The 12,792-nt window shown below is 35.0% G+C and overlaps 1 protein-coding gene across 2 annotated transcripts in view; it reads left to right on the forward strand.

Annotated features, from left to right (window-relative positions):
- The window catches only part of CERS6 (ceramide synthase 6), a 323,332-nt gene that overhangs the window by 221,878 nt on the left and 88,662 nt on the right, over window positions 1-12,792 (forward strand). For both annotated transcript variants that reach the window (XM_001375375.5, XM_007494319.3), the window contains exon 7: window positions 12,236-12,364. In XM_001375375.5, the coding sequence (XP_001375412.2) occupies window positions 12,236-12,364 (129 nt within the window). The remainder of the gene's footprint in view (window positions 1-12,235; window positions 12,365-12,792) is intronic.

Here is a 12,792-nt window from a genome sequence, read left to right on the forward strand (position 1 = left end):
AAACATTAACTGCTCGTGGGTAGGATGAGCTAACATAATAAAAATGACAATCCTACCCAAACTTATTTACTTATTTAGTGCCATACCCATTGAAGTACAAAAAAACTTTTTTATTGAATTAGAAAAAAATCATAACAAAGTTCATTTGGAAGAACAAAAGATCAAGGATATCCAGGGAAATAATGAAAAAAATGCAAAGGAAGGTGGCCTTGCAGTACCAGATCTCAAACTATACTATAAAGCAGTGGTCATCAAAATAATATGGTACTGGCTAAGATACAGAAAGGAGGATCAGTGGAATAGACTTGGGGTAAGTGACCTCAGAAAGACAGTCTAAGGCAAGCCAAAAGATCCCAGATTTTGGGAAAAAATCCATTATTTGATAAAAACTGCTGAGAAAATTAGAAGACAGTATGGGAGAGATTAGGTTTGGATCAACACCTCACATCCTATACCAAGAAAAACTAAGAATGGGTGAATGACTTGAACATAAAGAAGGAAACCATAAGTAAATTATGTGAACACAGAATAGTATATTTGTCAGATCTTTGGGAAAGGAAATATTTTAAAACCAAGCAAGAGTTAGAAAAAAAATCACAAAATGTAAAATTAATAATGTTGATTACATCAAATTAAAAAGTTTTTGTAGAAACAAAACCAATGCAACCAAAATTAGAAGGGAAGTAACAATTTGGGAAACAATCTTCATGACAAAAACCTCTGACAAAGATCTAATTATTCAAATTTATAAAGAGCTAAATCAATTGTACAAAAAAATCAATCCATTCTCCAATTGATAAATGGGAAAGGGACATTAATAGGCAATTTTCAGTTAAAGAAATAAAACTATTAATAAGCACATGAAAAAGCGTTCTAAATCTCTTATAATCAGAGAGATGCAAATCAAAACAACTCTGAAGTACCACTTCACACCTAGCATATTGGCTAACATAACAGCCCAAAGGGTGCTCAAAGACTGTCTGCCCTTTGATCCAGCCATAGCACTGCTGAGTTTGTACCCCAAAGAGATGATAAGGAAAAAGACGTGCACAAGAATATTCATAGCTGTGCTCTTTGTGGTGGCCAAAAATTGGAAAATGAGGGGATGCCTATCAATTGGGGAATGGCTGAACAAATTGTGGTATATTTTGGTGATAGAATACTATTGTGCTCAAAGGAATAATAAACTGGAGGAATTCCATGGGAACTGGAACAACCTCCAAGAAGTGATGCAGAGCAAAAGGATCAGAACCAGGAGAACATTATACATAGAGACTGATACACTGTGACACAATCAAATGTAATGGACGTCTCCATTAGTGGCAATGCAATGATCATAAACAACCCGGAGGGACCTATGAGAAAGAACACTATCCACATTCAGAGGAAAAACTGTGGGAGCAGAAACACATAAGAAAAACAACCGCTAGATCACTTGGGTTGAGAGGGATATGGCTGGGGATATAGACTCTAAATGTCTAAATGATCACCCTGGTGCAAAAAACACCAACAACATGGAAATGGGTTCTGATCAGGGACATATGTAATATCCAGTGGAATTGTGTGTCGGCTATGGGAGGGGTGGGGAAGGGGAGGGAGAAATAGAATATGATTTTTGTAACCAAGGAATAATGTTTGAAAGTGACCAAATCAAATAAAAAAAAGAAAGAATTAAAGTATGGGTACTCAGTGGAAAATTTTTGATCACTGACAAAAGCATTGCAATACTATTGAAAGAATTAAACCACATCAATATCAATATCATCATGAAAAGCAAAATCCAAAGTCAGTAGTAAGTTATGGCATAAATTGAAGAATGGTGCAGCTGGATTGCTCAGTGGATAGAGAGCCAGGCCTAAAGACTGGAGGTCCTATGTTCCAATTTGGCCTCAGAGCAGATTGTATGACCTATATGACTTTGGACAAGTCACTTAACTCTCATTACCTAGCACTTGTCATTCTTCTGCCTTGGAAATAACACTGAGTAACAATTCCAAGAGAGAAGGTAAGGGTTTTTAAAAAATGAATCAAAAAATTCATTAAAAATTAAAGAATTCACAATTTCTTCTTAGCCAAGCAAAGGAATTGGTGGTTAGCTTCATCCTACCTCCCTTAGGTAAAAAGAAATAATTTCATGATATACTTGATCATTTTATCTATCATAAACAGAAAGAAGCACAAAGAGAATCATGAAAAAAGCTGAAATTTAAATAAATGATTTAAAGGTGCTACCACAATAAGGGAGGCTAGGCAGTTGAGCTATGAGAAAAGGAAGGCAGCAACTATTAATATGCCTGAATGCATCAGAAAACCCATCATACAGCTAGGAAATGTTCGAGATCAAAGTTCAACCCAGGATCTCCAATCTGCAAGCCAGCTCTCTAGTGAGCCACCAAGATGATAGTAGTAAGTTTTTATTAAGCACCTACTATGTTCCACGAACCATGCTAAATGCTTTACAAATATTAACTAATTTGATCCTCACAGCAACCCTAGAGAGAGGTGTGATTATATTATATCTATTTTACTGCTGAGGAAAGAGGCAGACATATTAAATGACTTGCCCAGGGTCAAACAGCTAATAAGTGTCAGTGACCAGATTTAAACATAGATCTTCCTGTTACCAGGTCCAGAACTTTGTCCACTGCACTACCTAGCTAAATCAATAAGTTATTAATATTATATGAAAGCAAGATACATTTTATGTTGAGTGAAGGAAAACCCATGACAGCTGCTTAACAAAGGAATCCTTATTCTCTAATGTGGAAGAGGCATGAAAAAAAAAAAAAAGAGAACTTCATGCATGCAAGACAGAAAGCTGGGGACATCATCTGTCAATCAAGATGAACATTCCAAATAGAATGTTCCCAGAAAAGTCAGTTGGAGAGTGAAGCCAGGCTGAAGGGGGAAGAAGCTCTGAACTAATCTCTTGTTAGCTTCTGTCCTATGCTGAAGGACCCTTGGGGGTGGGGGGGGGTGGCTTCTGGAGTTAGGCTGAAAAGAAATTAACTTTTATTGATGGCTTAAAGTATGAAGAACTGATTGTATATTTGAGATTTGAGATATATTTGAGAGTTTGAAGGAAGAAGAAAGAAGATTAAACAGTTATCCTCCCATCTCCCTGACAGATTTTTGTGTCATAGCTGTGACAGGACTGACATTTCCTAAAATCCTCCTAACCCTCTTTATAGATTAGGGAAAACCTTATCCCTCTCACCTCAATTTACATCCTTGTCCTGTTTTCCCCAATAAACCTCCTTACCTGAGAAAGAGGGAAAAAACATCTTCTCTAAAACTCACAGTTCACCTTTGAGTTACATAGAAAGGTGACTGACTAACAGGGGGAGGAGAAGGGAGGCAGGAGGGCGTGGGTGGAAAACTGAGAGGTGAAGGGTGGATGGTAGGAAATATCTTGATCTATTAGCCATCAGTAGTGATCAATAGGCAACCCCATAGTATCCCCTCTAGTAGCATCTCTATCTCTCAGAAGTATTTCTATCTCCATTACAACTAGGCAGCTTCAGGTTTCCCCTAGTATCTCTCTATTCAGGCAGAATATCTCATTTATTACAATCAGAAATCTCCACAGTATCATTTGTTACTCCTAGAAATATCTCCAACAGTATCTATTTTTAATACAGTAACAATTTGTATTCTTAATAATAATAATTAATATTCTCAATAATCTCACTTCATGATTTGTATTTTCATTAAATTTTAATGACTACCAATTAGAGAACCAAATATAGATTACTATTCCACATCATGGTGGTTAGAGGCATGGGGCTCCTAAGACACAATTTTTTGGCCCTCCCTTCATACCATAGGTCTGAATTTGTTTTCTTTTTTCTTATATGGGTGTTTGCTGTACTTTACTGTAAAATTTGGGTTAAATATTTGGCATAGGTCAATGTTAAGTTAAAACACTATATGAAAAAGAAATTTAAAATATCAAAGATATGAAAAAAATTTTAAATGAAACAAACTTGAGAATTACCTATAGCATGTATGACAAAAGACATTTAAAAATAATTGTACATACACTTTTTAGCCATTTATGAGGTATTAAACTCATAAAGATACCTCTACATTTCTAACCGTTGTCGTCTGCTGGCTTTCATGTTCTTTTTACAAACTTTAATTTTTAATTTTTTAACTTTATAAAATAAGATAAAATATGTTGATATTATACAATACCACACATATTTATCTTGTGCATTTTTTAGTGTCTCAACTTTTTTTTGTATCATCTGTTAGCCTTCGTATCATCCGCGGCTTTCACAAAACTCCCAAAATTCCCATTTGATTTCTGATGCCAACCTCTGCTATATCTAAACCATGATGGAGAAAGATGTAATGTAAAACAGATACCTAAGTATACTCCTCTATTTGGAATTTAAAGTCCTTTACAACTAGGATATAGCTACTCTTTCTAGCTTTATCACATATTACTCTCTTTCATATGCTTACGGTTCTGTCAAAATAGCCTCCTTGTTTTCCTCCTTTCCACAATTTGTTCTTCATGCATACGTTTTGTGTCCCCAGCAATACCAATAACTCCTGAGACTCTAATTTCTCTCTTTATATCCCATTCCTGGCATGTAATAGCAGCTGCTTAATAAATACTAACTAATTGATTAATTGATAGCATAAAAAGAGAATTGACAATTGTTGAAAACAGTTTTCTGTTGTCCAAGCAAAATTTCTTTTGCAGTGTCACTTTCTATCATGCCAAATCAATTAAAGATTAAATACTAAACAAACAATTCATAGTAGAAAAACTTATGAGATCTTAATCTTGAAATGGTATTGTAAATGTTGAATGGGTTAAAAAGTGGATCAATCCTGTTCATGCAGTGAATTTTTATTTCAGTTATATAAATTCCCAAGAGCTTTAAAAGAAAAAATGTATCTAATGAAATATAAAGTAATATTGTATCCATAAAGGCAACTCTCAGTGTAAAGGTGAAAGCAATCCTTTGCTTATAGGTTATCTTGAAGTTTTATGAAGGAGTTGGATGAAGCATGAACTGAATTGAGAGTCAGAAGTTCTGGATTTAAATCTGGACTTTTCCATTTGGGTGATGAGTCTCTGAGCCTCATTTTCCACAACTGTAAAATGAAGACATTGAACCAAACATCCTCAAAAATCCTATCTAGATCTAAAAATCTAATGATTCTATGATTGAAGTGGATCACCTAAAGTTCTATTTCATTTAACAAGGATTTTTTTTTTTAATTCCTGTAGTGTCCAAGAAATTGTATTAGGTGCTGAGATGTGCTAGGAAGCTCAATCCCAAGTGCTATTACTGGGATCTGAAAAATGACTGACCAGACTTATGTAAGGGGATTACTTTAAAAATCAGTTTATTTAATTTATAAAGATACAGTTTTTGAAAGTAGAACAAGTAGATAGTTCCAGTTCAACTAAACACTGTGATGATCCCTTGTTATTCCTTTTCTTCATGGAGAGGACATTTAGATGTGGCCATCATGGAATGCAAAAATCTGCCAGGTCAGAAAAGGCACCTTGGCCCCTTTTGCACTGCATTGTTTTTTATCCCCCGGGGCTATCAGATACCATGCCACCAGTGGAAAGCCTTCATTTTGCATGAAATAAAGAAACTTTTATATTCCCTTAGCTGATTAAGTGGGAAAGGGCTATCAACTATCAGCATTCTCCAATTCTCCTGGGATTTGCATTTTTACCAGTCCTATAGGCTAGGTACTTGGCCTTTGAAATCCAAACACACCAGTTTTTGGGGACTTCACCTCTGAAATCCTACAGGTTCTTTCTCAGACCTACTTCCTCCCTTGTAGCACCTAGATTTAACAATAACCTTCCTCACTAGTATACACAGATAAAAATGAGAAACATCAGTTTTAGAAGGAGTACATACTCACATTAATGAGTTCATAGACATACTGGAGTAAGGGGGTATGATATTCCCACCACAGAAAGTAGAAAGCTCTCTATGCCTTGCTATTTCCCCCCCTATTACTTCTATACCCACCCCAAAAAAGGTCAAACTTTAAGGGAAAGAGTTTTAAAATACTGAATGTGGATATATTTTATAGATTTTGATCATCTCCTCCCTGATCCTCATGTTGAAGAATTCTAGTCTCTCTAGGTTTTCTTCTCTTTTCTACCACTACCCACTAAACTTACTTTTCTCTGAATGGCCCCCAGGGTACTCATGTTATGTCTTCCTGGAAGGCACCCCCAAAACTGTATGCCTTTTTCCTGCTGTACATGAAACAGGATTGCATTAGGTTTGTCTGAGCAGTGGAACAGTTCACATAGTGGGTTAATTTATGTTGGCCCTTAAAAATCAAAGAGCAGTTCTATTTCTTAGCCTAAAGAAAATCAGGTAAAAGAATGCACTAAAGAGTGTGAATACACCAGATGTTGGCCTCAGTATTCTGTGTTGATTTAAATTTTTCTCATTCCAATTTGGGTCGCAAAATGTCAAATGGTTAAAATTACACTAAATCTCGGTAAAAAATTGATTTTTTTATATCATCTAAAGTAGATCAGTTTCAATCCAAACCTCCACACACCCCACTCCAATTTGGTAAAAAAAAAAAAAAACCCTCATAATTTCACATGTGCCAGAACTAAGTCATTTTCACTTCCCCTTTTCTAAGGTTCTTTTATTCATCTTGGGCTATCCTTTTGAACAGTGCCAACTTTTTTTGCAGGTTAAATGAATAATGACCACATGGAATACCCTATCCTGACAGACTAAGTTGACATTTGAATCCTAATGAGTCAGGAAGAAAATTACTATTTTTTTATTTGAATATGGGAAAGTCTATTTTATTTTGGGGACTGGGCAGAACAGGGTAAGAATAGTGCATGGGAAAGGGAGTAATAGTAAAACGAAATCTATTTAAGCACTTAAAAATACATTTTGGAAAATAAACTGGCAAAATCAAGGAAAATAAATTTTAAGATTTTTAAATAGCTTATTAGTTTCTTGAATCTCATCATTTCACAATGGACTCCATAATGAATGACCTTATAACAGTTTTCAGAAGTTCAGAAATAAAAAAAAAACATGTGAAATCATGAAAAAAGGTATTGAAACAGATTTGACTCTACATAGTTTGAATGAAGTGGTATTAATGGCTTTAATTCTTAGAAGTCAGATAAATACCTACCAATACTTAAGATTTGGCTAATCCTCCCCAATCATCTCCTTTTCACTGATTTACAATTTTTTTCCATAAATATTTATTTTATGATGAATGTAATTAGTGTGAGTATGAGAAAGAATTCTAAATTTGAGAATCTCACTTCGAAATTACTTTTGTGTTATACTGACCAACAATATAGAATACTTTTCAAAATCAGTGTAGTAAGTCATATAACACACCCAATAGTCATCACATTTTGCAGATAGTTTAAAACACTTGTACCCATATGAGTTGTTATTAGAGACAGGACATTGAATTTCCCTCCTGTTCATTGATGCTGAAAAACTCCATAGTTAAAATTTCCATCCACAACTATTTGGTTGACCTAGAAGCTGTAAATTATTTTTACTATTCTTTTTGAGTCTTGGTTTCAATAAATGATTCTTAATAGTTCCCAATAGTAGTAATAACACCCAATGAGAAGTTAGGAGGCCTAGTGATTTAATTGCAGCTCAGCCACTAACTAATTATGTGACCACTGGAAAATAATGTATCCTACCAAGTTTTCCATTTCTCCCTCTGCTATGTGAAGAGTTGGAGTTGATAGGAGTTTATAACCAGTATTCTGTGGTCTAATTTTTTAAAATATTATGATAATTTCATTTTAATATAATTGGACATCATTGTAATCTCATATACCTTCTTTTACATATTAAAAAACATTATTTTTAGAAGGAGCCCACAGACCACATGACAAAAAAATAAGTTTTAGTACACCCTGAACTAGATTATCTGGAAGGTTTCATTTCAGACTGAAATTTAATCAAAATGAAAATTTAAATCATTTCATTTTCTTACTTTTCTTCTGGAGTATAGCGCACAATGGATAGTGTTGGGCTAGAAGTCAGGAAGACCTGAATTCAAATCTAGCTATTAAGTTGTAACCCTCCCTTATATTTTGGGCTTCATAATTTATTCAAGTCCATAGAATGTACAAAGGTGGCTCAGTAGATGGAGCACTGGGCTATAGTCAGGAAGATTCATCCTCCAAAATCAAATATGGCCTCAGACACCTACTAGTGGTGTGACCCTGGGCAAGCCACTTACCCCTGTTTGCCTCAGTTTCCTCATCTGTAAAATGAGCTAGAGAAGGAAATGGTAAACCATCCCTTTATTTTTGTCAAGAAAACCCCAAATGGAGACATGAGACATCAGAAATGACTGAACAACAACAAAATATTTTGCAGAAATGAACAGGAGTAATTTTGAGCTATATTGATTCCTTTTGCTTCCTGAATTGATTGAAGATCTTTTTAGAAGCAGATAGATGGTACAGTGGATAAAGTGTTTAACTTTGAGGGAGATAGACATGAGTTCAAACATGGACCCAGACATTTCCAGACATTTTCAACTATATCTTGCATGTTCACACTTAATAACCATATTTTCCATAATGTTATCTACCATCAGGTCAGAAAGACTTCATCTTCTAATTCTGGTTTTATACAATTCAAATTAATAATTTAATTTAAGACTATAATTTTAATCAAGTGTATTCTTCAATCAAACCAATGTATACAGTGGTTGTGAGGGTAGATGTGGAGTAGGGAAGTTGAATGAGCATATAAATATGGAAGAGCAAGTTCTTTAGAAATATTTCATTATTGGGGTAGCTAGGTGGCTCAGTGGATAAAGAGCCAGGCCCAGAGACAGGAAGTCCTGAGTTCAAATTTGGTCTCAGACACTTGTTAACTATGTGATCCTGGAAAAGTCACTTAAAACCCATTGCCTATTGGAACTGATACTTAGTGTGGATTCTAAGTCAGAAAGGAAGAGATTTTTTTTTTAAAAGACAGCAATATTTCATTATGTGACAGCCCTGTAAGGTCCCTACTTTCTAAAACTACAAGGGCTTTATTTGCTTTGTTTTTCCACCTTCGCACAAATAGATCTGAGTACTAAAAATGGAATTCTTGCTACAAGCATATCTCTGAGCCTATCCCCTCCTCCAACCCATATAATAATGAAACAAAAAAAACCAATGTCTGGGGATTAGATGCAAAAGTAGCTTGTAATCTAGTTTCTATGGATTAGTATTTACAGGCAATGTATGTATGGTCTCTGAAATCAATGCAGTTATTGGAACTGTATTGCCATGAGCTTAGTATCATTTACTGATGTTTATCAGCTATAAACAAAGAAACATAATTACAACATGATTCCTAATTCTTGTTAAATGTTTTAATCAATTTACATTTATTCTAAATTAAAGAACAAGATAAAATTTTTATTATCTTCCAAGCAGCCAAAAACAAGCATCTTCTACTAAACAGTGGTAGTTGTGGGAAATATTTTGGTTAGCTACTGGGCCAATGGGACTTAAAACTGTGTATTTTAGACTTGGGCAAATAGAATACCTGAGCCTATTTGAAACAGTATCTCACTCTTTCCCCTTCTCCTCTTACAACTCCCATGCCTTTAGAGCATATTTAAGGAACTATTAGTCCTTTGGCCAAATCCACTTCAGTTGGTCCACTGCTATGCAGAAATGGTCTTGTTATTGAATTTTGGGATCTAAAATGTATTGCTAATGAATCATCTTTAACTTCTCATGCAGTGAAAGGATACTGCAAAACTACTGAATTCAAGAGCACTCCTTTATCTTGTAATTATATAGATGGGAAAAAGATATATTTAAAAATATTAACAGAAGCATCTGGAACTGTTTGGTCACATCCTTTTGTCTGATATCCCAAAGTACCTCCTTCTTGATCCTTCCCACTTCAAGTGAAAAAGTGATGAATGAAAAAGTCAATGAATGAAGAGAAGCTTCTCTTTGAGCACCTCAAAATTTCAACAAAACTCAAAATAGAGAACATAAGCACAATATTACATTAGATTTTTAGTCCATATTTGTAGTCTGGTTCTCAAAAAAATTCTAAAAACATAAAAAACCAGTTTATTTTTGCTTTAAAGGAGAGATAAACAGCATTGACATTAGGAAGCCATAGGTTCCATGGAAAGCCATTAGACAGGAGGCTGAATTCTATTCTAGATTTTGTCAGTATGTGACCTCATACAAATCATTTTACTTTTGTTTCTCAGTTTCCTCATGTGGAGAAAGAGGAAGAAGTGGCTTTGAGTGATTCCTTGGGGCTCTAACATGTTATGATTCTGTTTTAAGTACTACCATGATTCATAACTTCATCAACTCTACATTTTCTGACTTTTTCTTTCTTCTATAATGATAGGTTGCAATAATTTTCTTTCTTGAAATGACAAAAGAAAAGTTACATGCTGAAGATATAATCAGTGGCAATCACAGTAAAGCAAAGTATTGAAGTTTTAGTCTATGCATTTAAGTTTTGCCACCAGTATTTTTTTCCAAGATCATCAAGTAATTGAGATTAAACCAATTTAGAGTATTTTATTATCTATTATCTATTAGCCATATAGATGGCTATATGGATGGTATTTACCATATTGGTAGATACCTGATAGGCCCACAACAGTCACCTAGGAATCAGCATTATAGCCAATCAATAAGCATTTATTATCTACAATGTCTGAGACACTGTCTACATAGTTTCAAAAGTGAGGCAGTTCCTACCTTCAAGTAAGTCATATTCTATTAGGAAGAGAAAGCATATACAGGGACAAAGTAAATATAGGATATATATAAATGAAATACACAGTGCTGAGTGGGTTTGTAAATAGGGGAGAAGGTCAGGAAAGACCTCTTGAAAGAGATGGCATTCAAACTGGGACTTGAAAGGAACTAAGACTTCCCAGGGTCAGGGATGAAGAAAGAGACCATTCCAGCTTTTTCAAAGAAAAGCAAAGAAAATAGTGTTGTATACATGGAACAGGAAACAAGCCAGTAGACCACAGAGTACATGGGGGTGGAGGGGATAATATGTAATCATTTTAGAGATTGGCTAGAGAGATTGGCTAAAGCCTGATTGCAAAATATTTCAAGAGCCAACAGAAGTGTTTATATTTTAACGTAATGTCAATGGGGAACCATTAACACCTCTTGAGCAAAGGAGTAACAGGTCAAATATGTGCTTTAGGAATTTCAACATGGTAGCTGTGAGGAGAAGTAAGTTGGATAGGAGAGGAACTGGATGCAGGAATATCAGGCAGAGAGACTGTCACAATGGTCAATATGATAGAAGATCAGGGGCAGGAGTAAGATAAGTGAGGTGTGAGCAGAAAGAAAGTATAGGTTCTGAGAGTTGTTGAGGAGGTAGAAGGTATAGATCTTGGAAGTTAAAGGAATGTGTAAGTTGAAAGGATAAGGATGGCTCATAAATTGTACCTGGGTACTGAAAAGAATGGTGCTCCTTTGAGCACCTAAAAGAACTTTAGGAGGCTGGTAGGGTTTAGGAAAAAAAAAATAATGAATTCTATTTTAGATGTGTTGAGTCTGAGATAAGTTCACATGTCCAAGTAGCATTGTTAAACCAATAACTGTGAGAGATGGAGTTAAGACACTGAACCTCAATAGAGATGGGGGTGAATTTGTAAATCTGGGAGTCATCTGCATAGATAACAGAGAAATCCATAATAATTAATGAAATCAACAAAGAGTGTGTAGAAAGAAAAGAGAGCCACAGAATTACAGAGCTGAAAGAAATTATAGTCCAACAGCCTCTTTTTAGAAATCAGTTAACTAAGCTTCAGTGAGGTAAATCGATTTGCCTCAGGCCAAACAGACAGTTCATTCTGGATGTAGTATTCAAATCTAGGCCTTCCAAATCCAAAACCAATGCTCTTTTCCTTCAAGCCCAACAGATATTTTTAATAATCTGAATAAAGCATATTCCTTTGGGAATGTCTCACTTTCCATATTTGCATACAGTTTGACTCATTGAGTTAGATTTGGGGAATGCTTGCAAAACCTTTGCTTCCTTATTATGTACATCTGCAGGGCATGCAGTTTATTCTGCCTATGGCATTCAAGACCCTTGGGAGTGTTATCAGCTCTAGGAATATTAAAATGAACTTTGTACTGAGCAAGGCATGATGCACCATATTAAATGGATATAGGAATGTTATTGCTAATATCATTCTCTTTTTTTTCCTCCTAAAGGACTTTGTGATTATGTTCTTGCATCATCTCGCAACCATCTCTCTGATTACCTTTTCATATGTCAACAATATGGCCCGAGTGGGGACCCTGGTCATGTGTCTCCATGATGCAGCTGATGGCTTGCTGGAGGTGAGAGTCCTTGGTTATTTTTTTGACAGGAAGCCCATAAGTCAGTAAGCCTACTAAGAAGCCATAGTTATCCTGTGTTCTGATAAGCTGGCATTTTGGAGAATATTGTAATTACAAGTAATTGTTACTTCAAAACTCCAGGGCATTTCTTTATCAATTTAAACAAATATATTTGTAATTTAGTGAACAAAAAGCTTTATACAATAAATATTGTATCGGGTTAGGGTTCTTTATTAAATGTGTAATGAAGCTTTTTAAAAAATATATTCTACCCTTGCTATTAAAAGATATGGCAATGGGAAAATCACAATTATGATTTCTAGTCATAATTTTTTTATGATTTTCCCAGTCATAATTGACTAGACTATGTTTCCTTTACTGTAACAATGTATTAAAAACTACAGTGCTCACCAAAGTGCTTTCCTTTT

This window comes from Monodelphis domestica, chromosome 4 (genome assembly GCF_027887165.1).
Source record: "Monodelphis domestica isolate mMonDom1 chromosome 4, mMonDom1.pri, whole genome shotgun sequence".
NCBI classification, from domain to species: Eukaryota; Metazoa; Chordata; class Mammalia; order Didelphimorphia; family Didelphidae; genus Monodelphis; species Monodelphis domestica.